Source organism: Cardiocondyla obscurior, linkage group LG08, assembly GCF_019399895.1.
Source record: "Cardiocondyla obscurior isolate alpha-2009 linkage group LG08, Cobs3.1, whole genome shotgun sequence".
Taxonomy (NCBI): domain Eukaryota; kingdom Metazoa; phylum Arthropoda; class Insecta; order Hymenoptera; family Formicidae; genus Cardiocondyla; species Cardiocondyla obscurior.
In genome coordinates, this window is record NC_091871.1 from 6652785 (window position 1) to 6675170 (window position 22386).

Below are 22386 nucleotides of genomic sequence, written 5' to 3' on the forward strand. Positions count from 1 at the left end.
TTCATTAACGGCTCATCCGGCCAATCCAGTCCCGTGAATTGCCGCGATTCGCGCGTAGCTCGTGTATTCCCGAGTTGTCTTTGGCGATCGACCCGCGTTCAACGCGATCTACGCGGACGAGAGACATCCGTCGATCACCGCCTCGACCTTGAATCGCGAACGTGACGCGTAATCGACGTCTCGGTCGCAGGCAAATCGAGGGTTTCGCGTAAATGACACGCGGTGGTCATCGCTTGCGCGCAATTTTGACGCCGCTGCGTCTCTCGACGTCGCGCACCAGGTCTCGTTTCAGACCTGAAGGATTAGGATTACCGACTTGGTCTTCGTCTCGTTTCGTTTATTATCAACCGCACCTGGTCAAAACGGCGCATTCCGCGCGTCTCGCTGCGGCAATATTTCGTATATTCCGCGATTAATATCCCTCGGACTATAACCGCAAACGGGCGGCAAATGAGAACCAGTTATCCCCCTTGCGTTTCCCCGCCGGTCACTTCGTTTCAAATCCCGGACAACGCGATCGCGACTGAGCGGGAGGAAAAATGAAAATACGTAGACGCGCGAAATACTTTATGACCGTTCGAAGGAAATCCAATTTTCGATCGTCCCGTTTATATCCGCCGTGATTAACGTCGCCCGGCAAACGCCGGTGAAATTCCGCGCGCAGCGCGCCGCAATTAATTCGCGTCGAAAACACAGACGATCGTATTTCACCTATAAATGTCATTATGCTCTTTAAAGAAATTATATTTCAGAAGAAAACGAGATAAACTGTTAACGTGTCCCGTTCGTGTTAATTTACATCGACAAATATTCACCCGCTGGGCGAACAATTCTCTAGTAATTTTTTAACGAAGCGACTCCATTCGGCTTGCAGATTTTTTTTTTTTTACAAACGTGCGTCAATTATTTTAAACATTTTGACAGCTTGGTTCGATAATTCCGCGCTGTTTATGTAATAATAATTTAACAAAATTGCGCACGCGGTTAAAGTTAACGTTACACCGGTATTAAAACATTGTTCGGAATGAGAAAGATGAGACGCAAAGTCTCAAGCGGTGTAATCATATAATGCGATATCCCGCGGGCATCCTTGCGGACCGGTCGATATCACGTAAATCACCCGCGAAAACGTCCATAAAACGTTAAATCTCTCTTCCGTACATCACGTTGCGTACGAGCGTCCGCGGGTATAGAACTCGCGAGACGATTCTGCGGCCGTGCAGAGGTGCGGCTCCGTTTTACGACTCTCGTTTAATTTCTGCACGCGTTTTACTAGCAAGAGATCCAATACGACGTCGTTGCCATCGCCGAAGGGAGCCCGAGGACAAGCTGGGTAATTTTTCAAAATTTTGGAATCCGATTAACTCTTGCATCTAGCATACCTCGCGTCTTTTATTGCGCAAAAATAAGATGCGAGCACTTTATTGTCGGTTAAAAATAAATTCCCGCAAACGGGAATGTGTGAAATATTACGTAAAAGTTCATAAAAAAAAAGAAAAAAAAAATTAATAAATACATGAAATCACTTCTTTTTAATATTACCAATTTTATAATCAACGCAAATGCAATTAATTTCTCTTTAATCTCTGAGTCGAATGTAACTTCGACTCAAAGATGAAGATTTTATTTCGTTTCATCCTGTTATTCGTTCAAATAGCCGTAAGTCCTTTTTTTTTCTTTCTTTTTAATACGATATTTGAGATCGAGGTACCCTCATCACGCGCTTCCATCATTCTATCTGACTTTCAACATCAACGTTGTCAGCTCTGTCTAAACGAGTACATTACGAGATCGGCGCGAACGACTCCAAAACTGTCACGTAGCCTGAGCAAGGGGATTAAGAAGGAGGGAAAGGACGGAGAGGGGAGGGGCAGGTGCGTCGTGAAACGGTCTTAAGTTATTCATGAATTCGTTTAATCGGTTTCTGCGCGTATCTCGTTTTCTAAGTTTTTATCGCGCGGTCAGGCCGGTAATCAATGTTAATTCGTAGAAAACTGTACCGGTAACAAAGACCATAAATTCTTTATTAGCCGCGAGCACTGAGACCCTTTTTTTTTTCATTACGTCTTCCGTACTCCCGTCACGATTTCTTCGCTCTCGCGAGTGCTTGCGACGTCGCTTCCCACGGCTAAAAGTCCCCGAGAAAGCTTGAGATTTACGCAGCGGATTCTGCACCGCGTCGCACAGATTTATCTGCGTTATGGATTTTCGAGGCCGCGGACAAGCTATTTGTCTTATCAAGTGAAATTGATTCGCCGGCGAAGTTGTTTCGAGGTCGTTAAAATTTCAAAGCGTAACACGAAGCAGATATATCGGCGTATAGTCCATGTCCTAAATCGAAGGTAAAGTTAAACTTTTTCATATGTAATTAATATTTCATATGTAATTAATTATTTTATTAAATGAAAATGCGCAGCGCCGAGGAACCTTTTTCGTCTCTTTGAGTGGAAAGGAAAGAAAGCCTATTCGAGTCCTTGATTTAAGCGCGAGTAATGCAATGTCATTTGTGAGATAGATAGCGGTCCACGCCTCATTGTCTTTTCCTACCGGATCATTAGTCTAGTGATCAGAAAAGCAACTGCGCCGGGAGGGAGCCGGACGATAATCGGGACCAAAGGAAACCGAATTCGATTCGTTGGCATTTGGCCGAATTCCATTAATTCCGGCAAGAACTTGGTTACCGGTTTCCGAAGGCTCTGTGTGGGTCGGACGCGACGGGGCGAGCTTGCGAGTGCAATCTGCCATCTGAAGCGGGCTCGAAGGGGCGAGTCCGCCCGCTCTCGACCCGACCTACGGCAATATCCCGCCAAGATGCGGTTACGGGGGTACGCATGAGAATATTCGACCCGCAATATCGATGGGAGGGCGTCATCAAGTCGGCGTTTCGTTCCGATATACTCGCCCTTTGTCACACGCGTCTTTTTTCTTTTCAACGAGACGCACGGGTGTTTTATTTTATTTTATTTTTGTATACGCGCTCGTAACTTTCAATATACCGCGTGCGTTAAAATACATTTTACTAATTTAAATACAAAGTCTATATTAAAAAAATTAATATTTTATCGCGCCTTTTTCAGATCTTCTGCCCAAAGTGCGAAGATAAAATTTGTTCGAACGCACAGGAATTAAAATTCAAATGTGACGAATGTCGCGAGATTATACATGCACAAAGGGCCACGGGGCAATCCCTTTCCTTAGCCCGAAAACTCAACAAGTCTGCGGCTGGTAAAAAAAAAAAGAATAAAAACAAAAAAAAAACCCCAAAAAATCGAAAGTGAAGAACCATCAACAATTAATCACAGAGCCTTCATGGCCTAATTTACCAGCGCAGCTTGTTTCCTGGAAAGGGATATCTATCCACTTGACAGCCTTTTGCGTGCAAAGTGCAGCTGCGACGCAGACTAGTATGCTCCACCCATAATTGTTAATTATTCGGCAGGGCTCCGTATGCACGAGGAAGGTTGGATCGCGATAGTGCAAAGAAGATAGGTGCTGGTTGTGCTCGAAATTGGTCGGTGACTAGCCGACGATGCGGCTAGCTTGCAAGCAATTTGGCGGCCCATAACGAAGGGCCTGCGAAAACAAAGGCTCGTCGTTCCAATTGTTGCATTATTCATGCGTTTCTAGCAAGAAGCGGCCCCGTAAGCCGGCCCTCGAGACTTTTACTCTCTACCATTGCCTTTTGGCGAGCCACCGTCTCGCGCCTGCCTCCCCGAATCTACACCGCGCCTCGAAATCCATTTTATTCCTCTGAAGCATTTCACGATTAGACTTGGAACGCTAACGCGATGCCGGAAGTGTAACGCGGCCCGAGTATCCTCGATTACTAGAAAATCGGAAAAGGAGTCTCTTAACGCAGCCCCGTTTATCTAAAATTTTAAAACTTCAGCGGATATTAAGACTGCTGATTAATAATCGAGATCAGAGATAGCTTCTTCAATTGTAAAATTCAATTGTAAAATAATAATTCTGTCATTTACAAAATATACTAAACATATGTAAAACGTTAATAATGAGCAAGACTGAAAAGTACTTTTCCAAAAAAAAAAGGGCGTTTTCCAAAAAAAAAAAAGGCGTTTTCCAAAATGTCTTATTTCATTGCAATGTGTTATGCTTCAAACGTTATAATACCTGCAGTACCAGTACCAGGAAACTGGTTCTAAATTTCTAAAGATCTAAGTGTATTCAAATGAGAGAAAAGTTGGAAAAGGTTTTTCTAAAAGAAGGTACGCTTATTGTCATAAATCCTCTGTCATCTGATCACAATCCTGTGCGCCTAAAAGAATGTATTATATAAAAGTATCATGTAGGTACGAGTGGAATATGGATATTCGTGTTGCCGCATAGGCTCTCGCGTTTCTCTCTCCTTGTTCTTTTTTAATTTACCACTCCTCCCCGTTCTACTCTATTTATTTTTATCTACGCAGCATCGGATGGAGATACTCATTAAATCCCGGCCTTTTCATCAGGATCTCCAGACACAAAGTAATAATACGTGGCTATGTGGCGGTATCGATGATATTTTACATAAGAATTCGAGACTAGCTTCAGTTTTACAGCCTAAGTCGTGATTGCCGCGCTACTTTTTTCTTTTTCATTTTCTTTTTTTTTTTTTTAATAGATAATTTTACATTTAACATAATATTATTTTAGAACCGCATGCCAGATGTAATTGTACAGCGTAATGATATATTTAATTATCGGTGACGATATAAAAGTATTATGCAAATAATACAATGAAAAGAAATCAATAGTTTGTAATTTATAATCTGGTCACTAGTAAACAGAAATGTCTTTCCACTAAAACGTGGCGATGTTATATGCAACTGATACCTTATCTTCGGCGCGAGGGGTCGCGCATCTCGACAGGAAATTATTACGACTACTTAAAGAACGAGGAGATGCAGTAAAAAGTTCCTTCGTTAAAATTAGTATGCATATATGTATAACCGGGTTGTAATACGCACACGCGTTCATTGAATTGCAAAGTGATGTCCAAATTATAAACCCCAAAAATCATTGTTCACATTTTTATCCGTAATTGCGATTGCATGTGATAGATGTGTATATGCACAAAAATTTATTAATCCGGAAATTAAATAATATATAAGATATATTTAACTTTGATAAGGACTTTGCAGAACATATTTGAAAAATTGTGTTGCATTTCTTAAAATACTTATTGCATCTTTTTAATTTTTTAAATAAGTTAAATTTTAAGTTATATAATTGATAAAAGAAATAAATCAACAATCATTAAAATGTAATCAAGTTTCTAGAAAAATATTTCGCGTTACTGCATTAAAAAAAAAAATGTCAATCTAATTCTTTGTATTTAATTTTTAAATAAAATATATCAAATAATCTGACATGTTTATTTCTTCGAGTAATACGATTTACGGAGAAAAGTATAAGTATTATACGCGACGTTCCTATCGGAAACTCTTCATTATCCCGCAATGCCACGTGCCTCGGAAATAATAAGAACGGCAGTTCAGCCGGCGTGTGCGGCGAGGTGCGTTTAATCTTCTTAGAGGGTGGGTAAAGACGCGAAGGGGGCGCCCGATCGCCCGCGGAAGTGGAGAAAGAACGCAACTTCCGTGGTATTAACTCATTACGTAACACGCTTTGCCCGCGAACGAGACAACTCCGGCAGTTAACGACCGAGCTAACGACCCCGACGCACCTTGCGCCCCTGTCTGCTTATCGCGCCACGAAGCCACCTCATCTCGCCGTCGAGCGGAGCGCCTCCGTCAAGTTAAAGCCGCGATCGCGCCTCCTCCTCGCGTGCTTCACGCGACTCCTGTCCGCGAATACAATACTCGATCCTCGACGTGAATCTTTCCAATTAAGCGGCAGGAGCCCCCGATCAGGTGCATGAGGCATGAGAGGATGCACGCCTCGCTCGTGCGCGTCCTCGTGTTCCTCGTCTACTTGGCCGAAGGACATGGCGATTATGTGCGAGCCCCTAAGAAATAATTTCGTGCTTTTCTCTCCTTTCGCCCTCCCCCCTTTGCTTCCACGTGTCGTCCGCTGTGTTTTATATCTCTCTTTCTCTCGTTGCTTCGCCGTCCACGTCCCTCCTAATGCAATCCAGAGACACTCGCGTCACGGTATTCCGAGAAGAATAATAATTCCGCAATTTCGGTGGCACGCGGCCCACCAAGAGGCTTTTTCTCGCGGCTAATTTCGCAGGTGTACCGGACGGGACAGCGTCAGCCGCCGCTGCCGTCGTTATCCTCGACTTCGCGCATCGGCGACGTTTTACGCGGGACTTAAAATGGCCCTCTCGTCAGTTTTATTTTATCTTTTTTTTTTTTCTTAAGAATATATAGAGTTGACTTTAAGGTTGTCCGGCGCGATGCAAGTAATACAATGTCGACGGGCAATTACGAGAAGTTATTTTGCATTGAAGAAGGGCTGCACGTGACGAAGCCAAATTAATAATGTAATAATATATAATTATTATATTATCTTATTAGTGGAATTATGGTTTTTAACAATAATGGCCTAAAAGTCTAATAATTATATTATTAAATTTTATATTTCATTTATTTATATTGCGTAAGTTTTATTTTAACGATATATTATCTTATTTTAGTTCGAGACGCTGGACCTGGATGCTGGGACCGGCGCATACGAAGCACGTATGCGAAGTGAAAATCTGACAGAAAAAAGGAATATTCCAGAAACGCAGAAGTAAAGAATGGAATGGAATGTACCGGAGTTTGTATAACTTCCTCTCTAGTTTCCCTGTGGATTTGGGTCTAGAATAACAAAAGTTCTACGTAAAGTGAGATCCCGCGTTTTTAGAATAATACTTTAGAAATAATAGTTGTTTCGAGTCTCTCGTTTTTCCCGGCCTCTTATTGCACTCGCCTCTTTTAAAACTCATTCTCCTTTGTCGAATCGCCGAAAGCAATGCGCGCAATATTATTTAATTCAACGATATTCAATAATAAAGAAAAGAAAAAAAAAAATTATTTCTCAATATATTATCGAGCAACTAAATATTGCAACGGAAACGGAAAATGAAGAATCGATTCGTCTATTCGGACGACTGTAATTCGAGAATATTGAACAGCTAATATCTACCGGCTGGCAATTAAATAATAAGCATTTCGATCGTAAACTACTTGGGAAGTAGCAGCTTGAAAGTAATAAATTCTATAAACATGCGGGCAAATCGGATGCCTGTGCACTGGATCTTTACCCGGCTTGATTGGCTTTGTTGAAAGTATGTTACCGAGCCGCGCGCCCCACGGCAAGGCGCCTGCCGCGCCATCGGAAACGTGAAAGATTAAATTAGAAATATTTCTTAGTGGAATTTATACAAGTCCACTTGTAAAACGATACGCACTTTCTCATCATTTACACACTGGCAAGCCCAGAATGTATAAGCGCAAACAAGCCGTCAATTAAATCATGCGTAAAAGTGGATAGTACAAGAGCTGCCCGGAAAGAATTCGAGATTTAAAATTAAAAAAAAAAAAAAAAAAAAAGAGAAAAAAAAAGAAAAAAAATTCTCGATTCCGTTTTATTTATTTAATTGGGTTCTGTTAAACTTTTATTTAATCGATCGCGTGTCCTCAAGTTCGTTAAATTATTGCGTATTCCTCTGCAAGTATTTCGCGAAATGTCGGAGCTATTACGGACGTTTTAATCAAGATCAAGTGGGCGTAATAAATAAGAAATAGCTGCGTTAACTCAATAATTTACGGTCATCATTTTCAATTCTCCTTGCAAACCGTTTGTAGCGGAAGACGTTCCGCTTTAGCAGGTGCATCACGCACCCGAGGTATCGGATCAGAATGCAACTGCGAATTCCAAATCAGAGCTCACGGTCATGGGGAAGGAAGGAAGACGAGGGCACGGCGTGATCGAAAACCGATATATTCCCGTACGAATCCCGCCGTATCCTTGTTAGCTATGCGCCAATGTATACTCAGGTACCGCGTCGCACCTCAACGGCGGAAACGCCTTATGCCATTTAACAAAATGTAAGATATTCGCGCTTTAAATATTACACATTAAATTTAAACTTTTCGCCAGAACCTGTTTTTTAATACTTATGCATGCCACATTAAATATTTTCGTATTTAGACACTGAAGATTACAGTCAGCGAACATTTCGCTGGGAACGTTTAAAACAAATATCAATCATGGATTAAGAAAAGAAAAAAAAAAAAAAAAAAAAAAAAAAAAGAATACTACGTGGACGCGATGAAGAACAATAAGTATTTAATTACCAAAGGCATTAAGGTGCCATGCATTAGGCGACGTCTTCGGGGGCTAGCGGATAGCCAAAGGCCATGTTAATATCCGTGCATACACTGACAGCGCCCTATTAACAATAATTTTGACTCGGCCTACGAGATATAGTCGGTGGAATCTTTTCTCGGTAAAAGAAAACAAGAAGAGAGACGGAAAGGAGGAAGAAAGGGAACACCCGTGCAAACCCGTTTAGCCGTTTAGCAGTCCTCGACGCCGAGGCGAGCGCGGTTCAGAGGGATCGAGACGAGCTCACAGGCAAAAATTCAACTCTTTTGCTCCTGCCGGTTTGTACACTGACCTATATTCGTCGAAACCGGGTCCGCAGACCTGAAACAGCTACAGAGACCTACTACCCAGAAGAATTCCCCGTAAGACGGCGAGAGACCACCTCATTTCACGACCTTTCATCTACTACCTCTGCATCGATTCGCGCTCGCCGACAATGTTTTTCAGGCGAACGCATACTTGAGTTATTCCAATTTTTATTTCAAGTTTGCTTTTTAAAAAAAAAATTCTTTATACTAAATGGGAAATAAACGATTACAAAACGATCAACGGAGAAAATTTGTAACAGTGACGTTAATGTAATTATTTTTGCGACAGCAACTTATTTTGTAATGAGATATTTATATTTTTACCTTTATAAAGAATATCTACGTAAAATTTATTTAATGCATTCGAACGTTTACGCTACGCTAATTTCGCCCTGTCTGTTTTTCCGTTACGATAAGCGTAAAAAAAAAAAAATTGGTTATGATTTATTATTACTGCATCGCGTATGCCGCAAGTTATTATCTTACAAATTTGCGGAAGTAGATGACCGATCGGGATATCGGATTTCCGTCAGAGACGCGAACGCGGGTGGTCCGGGATTTTTCAAAATCAAAGCCGCGGTAACTTACATGCTCCGGGGCAGTGAAGCTATTAGGAGTAATAACTCGCCTTTTCGCATGCAGATCGAGAGATATTAATTGCGTGCGGTAGCAGTAACAACGCTCTACTTTCAAGTTACACGTGCGCGCATTGCGGCAATTAGATGTTAATGCTAACGCAACCTTACGTCAATCGAAATTTTCCACTGCAGATTTCCTCGTCATCCGCCACCCAATCCAGTTTACATGACTTACGGTGAAATTATATAATCCCGGTGTGGAATAAATATGCATCTTCAATCGACGTATGTAAATGGATTTTTAATTTCAGTAAGGTAACGCGAGTGGCAATTAAAATTATGTGCATGAAGTCGTATTTTTAGAACAAATCTGCAGGAGCGAGTGCGCTTCAAAACACATTAATTTGGTTACAATGCATAACAACTCGCGATCATGCTATCTACTATCGATGATTATCTTAATTAATGACGATCTCCAGCGCGACATCGCGCAACGCGTATAAAAGACGTTAGGAAGATTTCGTAGATATAACGTTTACGTTTGGATAATTTTTTTTAATGATCTTATTGACGTAATATCCGAAATAATTTGTTCGGGTGTTTAAAATTATATCAGTCCGTTATTATACACGTACGTAGTCAGAAACGTTCGACTTTATAACGTTTTTGAAAGGGGACAGTGTCAGGTAGAAGGGTCATCGATTCGATTTCCATTCGCTGCAGTGCAGCACATATGACGCATAGAAACACTCTGGCACACATACTAGCAACGTTAGATATATCGAGAAATTTTGGAAAGGCGTTCTCGTTGAAATAATTCTCTCCCGACAGCATTGCGAAATCTCCTCTTTTATTTGCCCTCCGACTAGGCAATTTTTATTTCGAGCGTTGTGTATCAATTCTAAAAAGATAATCATCTAATTTGGAAAAAGAAAAAACAAGAAAAAGAAAAAAAAAAAGGGATTGATTCGATCGCTAGCGATAATGATCCGATCGTTCCATCGGAAACCTCGTTTAAATCCACGTGCGATTATCATACGCAGTAACTACATAGTTACGAACGTAATGTGTGTATGACCGGTATTTGCATAATTACAGACGATTACGGAGCGTGTAAGATTGCTGAATGCACAATCGGTGTGAGTGAACGGGTGTAATGATAAACGCGCGTGATGAATGCGAACACGCCCGTGCCCGTTACCTAACAATATCGATTAAAGGAACGACTCTTCAAAACCAGCGTGGATGGTCCGCGAGAGGCGTCACCGCAATTCGATAAGCCGATGCAGCGGTACGACGTCTTAATGAAATTATTAAAACGAGCAAAGGATTCGGTCGCCTTCGATCCTAAAGATTTTTCGCACGTTTGCGAGGCATTATTTGCACGCGCGTGATATTCGCGACGTATCATTCCGAGTAAAATTAATTTCGAATAAAAATCTCACGTCAAACGTCGCGGCAATTAATTTTAAAAGAATTCCTCCGCGACGTTAAGATGCCCGAGAGAAATAAAATCGTTCCGCATTCTGCGAGCTGACAAATTGAACGACGTGAAATAATTCTCACGATGGCCGGATTATCCACGCGAACGAGCGCGCAATAGTACGATTATGCGAAGATATATATCAGCGTAATTGCGCGAGCGTTAGAACCAACGTGATGACTCTTCCTCGCGAGCCACGAAGAAATTAGTTAACCCCGTAACAAGGCGCCGTTGCTTAAGCAGGAATAGTTTTGATATATAGTGGTAAATGTAACAAGCATCTCTAAGTAGCAAAAAGCGAAACTGCGATACAATTATATTACACCGCAACTGTATCGAAATATAAATCAGTTGATAATAAAAAAATATTTAAAAAATGACAAAAGGAAAAGATTTATCGGAGTCAAATGCGAGGGGAAAGCTCGATAGGTAACGCCGGAGACGCACATTGCATTACCCGAGCAAACTAATATATCGGAATCGTAAGGGACGGAGGTGGCCCAGTTTTACAAGTCGTGCGTCACACTCGCTCAGTGAAAAAGCGTCCTCCGAGAGGGCAGATTCCATTTTCCACCTTGTCATCCCCGCCATCTCTCGCCCTCCGGGCTATGCAAGGTTTTCCATCCCTCTCATTAGCGAGTCTGACCCTCGAGGGGCAGAACAGCAGGGTGGAACCGCCGCGATGAATACGGCTACAAATGAGAGAACTCCGCGGAGATGTGGCTTTGCGAAGGCGTCACGGCCATGAAAGATGCAGGAGCGCTAAATGAAGAGTACCGCCGCCGATTACCGGGGAAACGTCAAAGGGGGCCTAAAACGAGCGCTGTCATCAAAGAGGTCGATCCCTCGATATCGCGCTCCCGGCCTCGCCGTTGTACAATTTCGTTCTCTAACACGCTTGACCTCGTTTCGAGTTTAGAGGAAACTTCGCGCAGAAGCTGGCTCTCCGCGCAAACAAGATTGTTTACGACTAAGTGGCCCGCCAACCATCGAATAGAGGAACAGCAGTTATCAAGAACAGTGTATCTTTCGGAGTATCCTACCTTAAACTTATGTAAGACGCGATCAGACTCGATCCTGCGATCTTTCGCGAATTATTAACTCGTTCGATGCAACTAGTAACTTGTCGTGTAAATAATTCTTATTTCGGATTTCAAGCGACAACTCCGTATGGACAAAATTTTACGGTAAGGAAAAAGCGACGCGAGCTTAATTAATTATGCCAACAATTATTTTTGAAGAACGCTGTCATTTTAAATAAAATTCTTTTCTGTATGTATATTTTAATATGATAATTTAAAAACGAGGCAGATTTTTATCCTCATCCTATTTCTGGAAAATGTACGCGCGGACGCAAATATATACATTTCGCCTCGATGAAATAAAATATGAGATAATAAAAATATGGAATAAAACCAAGGCGCGGCGCGGGAACGGAAACGGTTATGATTTTACTGTTCGATCGCATAAAGCAATCTCAATCGAAACGCGGGCATAAAAGTTCGCAATAGCAATATAAACGGGCACGTGTTTCTTCGCGATGAGGCGAGTCGTGGCGCGATTATAAGGAATTTCAGAATTAATATACACGCGCACGTGGTAGCAGTATCGCATAATCTGAAATAAATAGTTACTATAGAAAAAGAAAAAGCAAAAGAAAAAGAGAGAGAGAGAGAGAGATCGTAACGACGATATTAATCAATGGTTACGTTAATTTGAATTTATTGCTCGATAAGAAAGCACGAAGTATACGGTTGCAGAAATCTCCGTACTGCGAGATAAAGTTCCAATATAAAATACGAGTGCCGAGAATATGTACGTCCGAACGAAGCGTAATGTTGCGCAATACGATACACACGCGTATTATAAGGTGACTAACGGCAGTTTGTTTATTAACAAGAATATCGGAGAATCCCAGCCTAACGTTCAACTGCTAAATTTCTCGCTAATTTATTATCAGTGATTTGTAACGTAATATTAACTCCATCTGCGCGCGGGAATAAATCTTCCCGTTCGACTGTACGATCGCTGGTTCAAAATCGTGGTAAACATCGTCCCGCGTGGACGTACGCGCAATATTCCGGCATTAATATTAAGACAAATATAATCAATTTTAATTGCAAACTACGAGAAATAAAAAGTGCTTTGAAGCAAGTAAGTGGCGATGTATGCAAATAATTCAACGTATACTTAAAAACTCGTTTCTTTCGCTATTGTTTGAGTTATAATATTAAATTATTTTGCGACAGTTTAAATTTAATTATTTAATCGAATAGTTTAATTTAATTATTTAATTTTATAATTTTAATATTTTATTATACGTATACGTATATTAAAAAATATTATTCTAGGCTACGTATTTTGTGCGAAGAAGGTCCTCGCAGACAAATATTCTTAATTGTTCTACATCGTTCACGTTACTTGGCTAAGCAGAGATTGATAAAGCAAGAGAGACGTAGTGCAAGTTAAGTATATCGTTGCGGAGAAACCAATATGCAGGATAGAAACTGTTTAGGACATAAATTTCGATAGGATTTGGAACTCGCGCCTGATGGTCCAAGTTCGCAACTATTCCTCGTTCGTAGCAACGCGAACGAAAGGGGAGGGTAACGTTATACAAATAGCTGTTCGAGTTTTAAGCGGACCCGCGGGAGCAAGTTTTTAATAGAAACGACCGTGCTTTCCTTACACAACGGTGCAGTTGCAAGATATAATACCACCGAGAAAGAGTGGAGACAGCCGTTATCGCGCTGCGCAAAGCTTTATTTTTCTAACGACACGGCGAGTATTAAAGTTATAAACGCCTTGAACTTACATTGGTAATTTTCCGTAACTTTCTCATTCCTTTTAATATTCAATAATAAGCACCGTTTTAAAAAATAATTATTACACAATAATATGTAACTAGACAATAGTTCAATGCATTAAAAAAGTCTCACATATCTTTTTCTTAAAAAAAAAAAAAATAATTTTAACAATTTGGAATATCGATATCCCTCGTTAAAAAAAAAAAAAAGAAAAAAGAAAACCTTAGCACGATTTGGCCATCTTAACTCTTTCATAATAAAATATAAAATTTCACTAAAACGTACACCTCCCCCACAGTACCGCGAAAGATTTAAAAGACATTTATCAATACACCGACATTCTTTACTCATCGTTTCATAAAAGAAAGTATCGACTCACCGGGTTGGTGGTATGATTCGCCGAGGTGGATGCAGCAGGCGGATGATGATCGTACTCCTCCGGATAGTCGTCCCGATAGATCCTGCCGGTGGTGGGCCCGTCCCTTTCGTCGAGCGTGTCCCGGTGGAAGTCCCGAAAATCCCTGAGGTCGCGCAGGTTCCGAAAATCGCCGTAGCCCTCCTGATAGTCGTGGTTCACGTGGTCTCGATCTCGTAGCTGCCTCGACATCGCCGTCGGCTCCTCCTCCTCTGAGTCGAGCAGCTGCTCGACTCTATCGCGGCCACCACCACCTCCAGCACCACCTCCGCGTCGGGCGGGATGACGCCGGAGGTCACACCATCCTACCTCCTCTTCCGCCCTGCCGACGATTTCGTTGCGAGACAACCGAGCCGTGCTTGCCCTCAGAAACGATCTGCCTCTGACCTCCTGCCCCCGCGGTCCCCCGGGGGGCTACAACACATCACAAGCGAGGGCTATCCCTTCCGGGACTCTTGCAGCCTTTACTCTTCCGTACCACGCGTTTTCCGCTCCCTTATTCGCTCCTGCTCTTATCGACTCGTATCGCTGCTATACGTACGTTTTTCTCACTACTTTTAGCGTTGTAAATATTACGTAAAATGCTTCCGGAGGTCTCCGTACGTTGTCGGGCGAATTTTTTTTCTTTTTTATTTTTGAAAGTAGGATATGCGGTGGAGTCGAAATTACTATCTGCGAATTGAGAAAAAAAAAGGGGGATTTTAATTGAGATGTATTTTTAAATAAACGTTTTAATTTAATCAGAACTTTAAAATATAGATATTGAATTAAAGTTATGTGCAAAAAGACAAAAAACAAATTTTTTAAAGTGAAAAAAATAGTTTAATAAATTCGTTTAATGAAGATCGTTATCTAAAGAATATCCTATCAATTTAGCGAAAAAAATTTTTCTGAGAGGCGGTAATTGTCGACGATAATGGCAGCAGCTGGACAACTTATCAGTGCGAAAACGTCGCGTCGATTATGTAACCTGCATGTACTGACTTATTATATTCCTGAATTAATTTCTTATAAATCGCGACATGATCGTCCTATCAAATAGCGACAGATAACTTCCTATTTTATTTAATTCTGAAATTGCATCAATCGCTCTTCTCGGACGTCGTCCAGACAGTACACGTTTATCAATTACAAATCATCAAGCCGGAGATCTCGATTCGAGAACAAGTGCGAGGAAAGACGAATTAGCTGATTACTGTTTACGCTTGTTAAAGCAACTCGTTCACTTGACGTTCTGTAATTGTCGCAATCGCTACATATTTAAATAGCCTCTAATTATAGTTCGGCCGAGATGAAAATTATTTATTACTTGCGGCTTTAATTAACGGAAATTATTCGTTTCGTCATTGTTGTTTAAACAGGCAGAAAATTGATGATATGCCATTAATTTGGCTGCAAATTATTCAATTATTTAAATAGGACCGCAGCACACATAAATAATACCTTGACGCGTATGATGGGACGTTCCCTCGATTGCATGCGATTGGCGGCACGTGCGTTGAATGTGTTACATCGTTAACTATCAATATATTGAATTCTACGTACGATTATCCGTCATTCTCCGATACGTACGAAAAATATTCGCGCGACGTTCTCCCGCGATGCAGCTCTCACGCTGCAACTTTTGCACGTACAGAAATTAGTTTCACCGTTATCACGCGGATGGTTCGAGCTTGAACGAATCGAACTGATGTTTTCGCGATACACGTTTTTTTTTCTTTTTTTTTTTCACCTTATTACCGTGTCAAGTCTTTTTTACGCGGCGGTATACCCCGTTTCAAATACGTATCCGTCGTTATATCCGCGGTACGTGAAGCAATATTTGTGTAAATGTAATTTTATGGGAAGCTTTAAAAGTCGAGAAAAATTGCGGGCTCCGGATCAAAGAAATAACACTTTACCGTTGCTGTTAATGCGAATGCGGTGCATCTCGCGGTATAGCAATGGCTTCTCGGACGAATATTAAAGTAGACGGTCTCATAAAGCTCCCGTATTCCCGGCGCGACGTTATCGCGGCTATCGTTACGGTGATAACAGGGTCGGCCTGGTGCCGTCAAACCGTTTGTTCGTTAATTAATGGCACTGTCGTCGAAAGGCGTTGTCCCTAGACTGCCGTTGTACGTGAATAATTGATTTCTCTCTGCCAAGGTCAGATACTTAACTCATCGAATATACAATACGAATAATTTTTCCGATTGCGCGAAAAATGAAAAAATTTAATTAGCCGCGATTTATGTATTAAGTCTTCGCTAACGTAAATTTAAAAAAGGAATAAGTGCGAATATATTCATTTTATCACTGAAATTATTCAACGTAAATTTTTCCCTCCCGAGAAAATTTAGAAATATTTAATAAAATATTAAAAAGCATTAACGCAGAGATGAGCAACGTTTCCGAAAACGATATTACAAAAATTTTCTAAACGAATAAAGATATTCTTAAAGCACTTTCTGAACTATTCGAGGAAAGTACAACAGAAGTAGTACCGATATCCTGTCAATTTACGTAAAAAAAATACGCCACTGCCCATTTCCACAAACGCGATCCGAATGCAATTTCCCGTCTACTTATTTTCAATTTTGAGAATTGATAAGGGTGGAGAGCAAATTAAACCGAAGGCTAGTCTACGCCGATGTGTATCGGCGTGACGGGAGAATCCGATGCGTAAGATCTCGTCACGGTTGACGGAGTAGAGAGGGTGGTAACGAAGCTCGTCCAAGGTGGGGTGAAGTTAGGTCACGCCGCAGACCGCGAATGTAGGGCTGTGGGTCGCGCCCGGTCGAGCTCAGCTGCGCCGCGACCCGAAGAAGGGGGTTGCAGCTCGCATCAGACAGCGCGCGGCGCGCTACTTCCGTCCACTCTCCACTGCGTGCATCGCCGCGGAAATCATCGCGTGTCAGTGGAAAGCGCCGGCAAATGGCCAGACGCGCGGCACCGCGAATCGCCGTCGGCAACGTGGATCCGTTTCCCTCGCCCAGGATCTGGACCAATTTTTTGCGCGGCGCCGATCGGCGCCTCGGTTTTGGAGGTCGTGGTGACCTTGCGCGCGCCCCCCTTTCGCCGACGCTCCCGGCGGAGTCGTCGTCGGTTACTTCGCTCCCTCACGTGCTGGCGAAACTTACGGGACTCTCTTTCCGCGGGCCGTTACGTCCCTCGGGTCTCTAGGGGGAAACCGGGGCATACCACTCGGAGCTGTCACTTGTTCCCGCACAGATGTTTTTCGCCCTCGACGTTCGCGCACAGGAACTCGAACGGGGAGCCCTTCTCCGTCGGGGGCGCGGAAAACGTTCGCCCGGAGGGTGCCGCGGACTCGCTCGCGACGTCGACGAGGGGCCGATTTATTCGCGCGGGCCGTTCGAGATCGACGTCGGCGGACACTACGTCGGAACGACGGCTCGCTCTTAACGCGGTTCGCACCTCGATCACCCTCGGTAGACTACGGCCCCTATCGTCTTGGCTCGGCTCGCACACCGTGACGTCACGCGGACAGACGAAAACCCCGGCGGTCTGGGATATCGATCGCGTGCGCTGGCGCAGCCGAGACTTCGCGCCGCGACGCTGGATAATCAGGAGGCCGACGCGGGACACGTGGCTGCGACTACGAGAGATGACAGTTCGGGACCATCGGGCTCGTACAGGTGACTCTCCGCCGTGAAAATCGTCGGCGACCTGTACCCGCGGTATCTCCGGTTACCGCCGTTCGACGAATCGTTCCCGAAAAATTATGTACGCGGCACACTTAAATTCAAGCCTTTCAGCGATATGCATATACGTTAATCTTTTATCTCATAACGATGAGTCACTCAGCGAAACATTTTATATAAGCACGAACACCAGCGAGTAACTCACCGACATTGGGAGGGAAGAGCTCTCACTCGTCGACGGGTTTATTGAAATATCGCGGGGGATTGTTCTTTAAGAATAATTGCGGTAATAACTTGACAAAAATATATTGGATTATTCATAATATTTAAAGATCTGGAATAATAACGGCATTGTTCGCCGCGCGGTTGTCGATAGACAGTGCTTTTCATTCTTAAAATACCCGCGTATTGTCGCGTACGCCTGTCGATATTCCGATGCCTGATTATTCGAAATGAAATTCGATTTATCGCAGTGTCAACTGACGTTGTTACGACGGCGGAATGATTTTTCATTAATCTGTTTTCATTAATTCCTTATTCCCATTAGATTAAAAAAAAATGCGCGATAAATAATGAACGTAATTAGTATATCGATTGCAGAGATGTAAAAAAAAAAAAATAGTCACGTAATTACAATTACTTGTAATTAAAAGAAATAATAAAAAAATTATGATTACTTATGATTTATGAATTATGATTACTACCTATTGCAACAGCCATCCCAGTTATTGATTACCAAAAATAGTCTCTACTTATTCAGCTTCGCTCGATTGTTATATTTCGAACAACATAAATTGATAACTAAATAAAATTAATTTCAGTGCTGGTTACTTTCGTTACTTTATCGTTGAAATTTTATTGCAGAACTGCCGAAATACCAATAAATTATCAATAAATAGTTTCGAAGCGATATTGTTAAAGCGATTACGTTAATTACATTGTTGTTTGCTAGAAAATCAATTGCTGCGAATTATCTTTATTTGAATACTCGCGACAAGCGAATCGTTTGTAAAACAATTAAAAATTTTCCTCGAATATCTCCGTTAATTTGCGAAATGCCCATAGGTAAACATAATTCTCGTAAAATATCGCTAATTAAATGCGCGCGTAAATATCGCTGATTAAAATGTGTACTTGTCACGCGTTTCTTGTCGTCATTATAACATTTTAATAAAAGTCGTCAGATTTTATTACATAGATACGCATAATCGATAAGAAATGATTCAACTGATGTCAAATCCATCGATTCAACCGTTATATTTTACATTACTAAATAAAAAAGAAGACACATCAAAGGTAAATTAGATTTTAAAAAGAGATTAAAAAACCGTTAATATACATTATTTATTATAATTATTATCGTCGTATAAATAACGAAATAATGATTTCCAAGATTCTACATATCTGACGATCATTAATATGCGCAATGAAAGAAGTCCACGAGTCTTGTTCGAAAAAAAGAAAAAAATAAAATAAAATAAAATAAAGAAACCCAGATTGCAACATCTGTTAAGGTAACAATTACGGTTTCGCAACCTCGTGAGAGGGCGAAATCGCAAATATCGACATCTACCGGGGGGTGAAGGAAATAAAATGAAAGTAGTAGAAAATGAAATAAGTACGGCACTTTTCCGTACATCGGCGCGACTTTTCCCGGCGATCCCTTACCGTTACCTTCAGCGATAACGCCGATATCTGAGAACGTCTCCGGTCAGTCACCACCTCTTGGTAAGCTCGCAGTCGCGAACTGCGTTCAACGGGGTGTGTCTTTGAAACGGAATATCGATCGTGCGACACCGCGAAGGGTGGCTGCGAGAACTGCTACTTAGTATGCCGTTGGCGTTACACGCTGACGACTACGTCTAGAACGTTTTGGCAAAATGTCCGACCCAAAAAGCTACCGCCACGATTGATTGTAATCCGCGGAATACGTTTTATCAACGAAAAAACACTTCGCGTAGTTAAATCTGCGCTCTCAGGCATTATAGACGAAAAAAAAAAAATCGGAAAGTATCGAATATGGTCGCAATCAAAAACGTGTAATTTAAAAAGAAAAAAAAAAGAAAAAAAAACCTTGAGGCTTGTGAATGTACGTGTACGTTGTATGGAGTAAAAGAAAAAGCAATTTTCTGATGCAAAGCTTAAAAAAAAATTTTTTTTCGAAATTTTAAACTGCGTTCTTCACGCTTTTCACTGGTCAATTGAATATTTGTTACCGAGTACAGTTACGCCGAATGGACAATAGAGTCCGTACTATTTACGACTAGTGCTTGCACAGTGGGAGATTACTGATAGGGTTATGAATTATTTATAACATTTACAGTTAATATAAATATTTTTTAAAAAGCGTTGCAAAGAGGTTAATAAATAAAAAATTTTTCTTTTTCTAAAATCCAGTTCAAAAACGTAATTACTATTTTTGAGAAAATATTCTCATTAGTATCGATTGCTTTCTATTTCGAAACTGTGACATCAAAGCTGCCTTTAACAATGCGTATTTTCGTCATCTCGAATTTGGTACAGAAATATCTAATAAGCACTATAATATCCATATCTTCCCGAACCAGATTTCAACGGCGTCGAAAATAAAGATAGAATCGCGGCGTTATTAAAAATTTACAAAAATAACATCGTCGAAATTGATAGTTGCAGTCAAAGTAATAATAAATATCAAAAACTACAAAATTTCGCTCCGGGGACGCTCGATCTCGGGGTTTATTAGAAAATTTTAATGCGTCTAAAAAATTTCAATATAAATAGAAGTAGAATATAAATAGAATAGAAGTAGAAACGACCTGAACTCAGTAAAGTAACAGCTTCCGTGGCGTACAAAATTCTTTCTTTAAAAAAAAAAAAAAAAAAAAAAAAGAAAAATATACATATATATATTCTCACAAAAATCTCGCGACTGGATAGTGTAAAGTATGATCGAGCATCGTCTCGGCAATCAACATCCCCGAGTTAACGTCGCAAGGTGCCAACGTTCTGAGCCTCCACCTCTTCTCGGTCATCCTCGTTTCTGGTGGGGATATCAGCTACGGACCTAATGGCAGGAATTCTAGCCTGGTGGGGATCATATGATTGTGCACGATGGTGGGGATCATGTGAGAGCACCGAGAAGTGGAGTACACGGGGGTGACGAGCATGAGCAGTAGAGGGAACGGAGCAGCCGTCGAAAGCGTAAAGAGAACCATAATTCGCCGGGCCGCTCCGCAATCAGGTTCGTGCTTTACAATCCGCCTTATCCGCGACAATTCGCTCTTCGGACCAAAAAAGGACGGTGGTGCGCGGACCTTTTTACTTACGCTGCTTCGGTCAAACCCTTTCCCTCTCGCTGTACCTCTTTCCGCGCGCGACTAAGAGAGCGAGCGACGTACGTGCGTATCCAACCGAGCCATTGATCTTTACACGCGTAGCATCGTGCGCGGCTACGCGGTTCGTATGTCGCGCTTCTGAGGGGGACGAGCCGAGTGTCGCCAAGCAAGACAGAAAAAGAAGCTTCGGCGTTAGTGGCGCGAGGCGCGAAGAAGATGAAAAAGAACGCAGTGCCTCATTGACGGGTTTGCAAACCGAAGTCATTCCGCCTATTACTCGTACCGTCAAGTTTGGACGCTGCTTCTTTCGTCGCGCACAAACTCCGTGGGAACCCCGTCTCCAATCGGTCTCCACATGTCGCTCATATCGGGACGGAGGAACTCGTCTCCCGTTATCAATCTCACCTCCTAGTGCGCCCAGACAACCAGGGAAAAAAAACTCAGATACCAAAGATACCGGAACCACAAGGTAAACCAAGACTCCAGCTATGCTAATTTTACGAATTCGGAAAGATCGAAGGAAACAATGTGCAATAGCAAACGTAGAAAACCGGTCGCTACCAAGTAATTGATATATCTATCAGATAAACGAGTGTCTGTCGTTATCTTTTTCTTTCTTTCTTTCTTTTTCTTTTTTTTTCTTTTTTCTTTCAAATAAAAGAAGCACGCATAACGAATGTCTATCGAGTGAAGCTTATCGAAGTGGTATAAACGATTAAATCGGCCTTAAACGTAATCGTCTATGCTGTTACTTCTCCTCGTCCGACCTCACGATATTTTTTATTCCGGCTAAAATTGAACCCCGAACGTAAACAAGGTGAAGAAGAAGCGGTCAGCGCATCGTTCACGTGCCACCGTTTTGATTTTCGCTTTTTAGAAATTCCGTTTCCATCACTCTCTCTTTACGCGCGTAGTTTTATTAACGCTGCGCTAATCGCGGCGTCGTCTTCTTCATTGCTGTACGAGAACAACTATCGTTACTCCGTTTTTCTCGGCGTCGGAAGTGCGTAGCGTCTCTCCTCTCGTCGTCGCTGGCGTCACACGAACACGAGTTCCCGTTTCACACACGCGACGCTTCTGGGCGCGTACGTGTGCGAATACGTGACCCGCGAAAGACACTTGCGTGTCTCGGAGGAACGGCGATGCGCGCTCGCACACGTGCACGTCGGTGCCCACACAGAGCCACCATTCTCCACACGGTTCTGATTATTAACGAGTTATTACTGCGATACTAATTAAGTTTAATCGCAAGGCCGCCCGTTCGTTAAAGTTAATTGCACGATCGACCACGGCCCACGCCATTAATTGCGCCGTCCCGCTCGTTGTTCGACGCCGCGCGCTTTTATAGCCGGCGGAGCTTACGTATTTCGCGATCGTGAATGGCGCGAGGTGATACGGCTCCTTAAGAAAGCTACACCCGCGATTCCTCCGTGCGTTTAACGCAACCGGACGGAGTTGCCCGCCGGCGGGCGTGACGATTTTATCGAAAGCTGCGGTGTCGGTCTCTGAGTGATTCACGCCGCCGCCATGTTCGAGTAAATATTTATCCTTTTGGCA

The 22386-nt window shown here is 42.2% G+C and overlaps 2 protein-coding genes across 3 annotated transcripts in view; one reads left to right on the plus strand and one right to left on the minus strand.

Annotated features, from left to right (window-relative positions):
• Positions 1-470: 470 nt before the first annotated feature.
• LOC139105066 (uncharacterized) overlaps positions 471-22386 on the minus strand; it is a 43221-nt gene continuing 21305 nt past the window's right edge. Inside the window, exons 5-6 of the mRNA XM_070660956.1 lie at positions 13823-14543; positions 471-5555 (exon numbers count right to left, since the gene is read on the minus strand). Coding sequence (XP_070517057.1) covers positions 5317-5555; positions 13823-14063 — 480 coding nt within the window. The 5' untranslated portion in view covers positions 14064-14543 and the 3' untranslated portion in view covers positions 471-5316. The remainder of the gene's footprint in view (positions 5556-13822; positions 14544-22386) is intronic.
• Positions 20501-22386, plus strand: part of LOC139105053 (protein abrupt) — an 85826-nt gene continuing 83940 nt past the window's right edge. Inside the window, exon 1 of one of the 2 annotated variants that reach the window (XM_070660933.1) lies at positions 20501-21298. The gene's annotated coding sequence lies outside the window, so the exon portion shown is untranslated. The remainder of the gene's footprint in view (positions 21299-22386) is intronic. The other variant, XM_070660934.1, reaches the window with a different exon arrangement.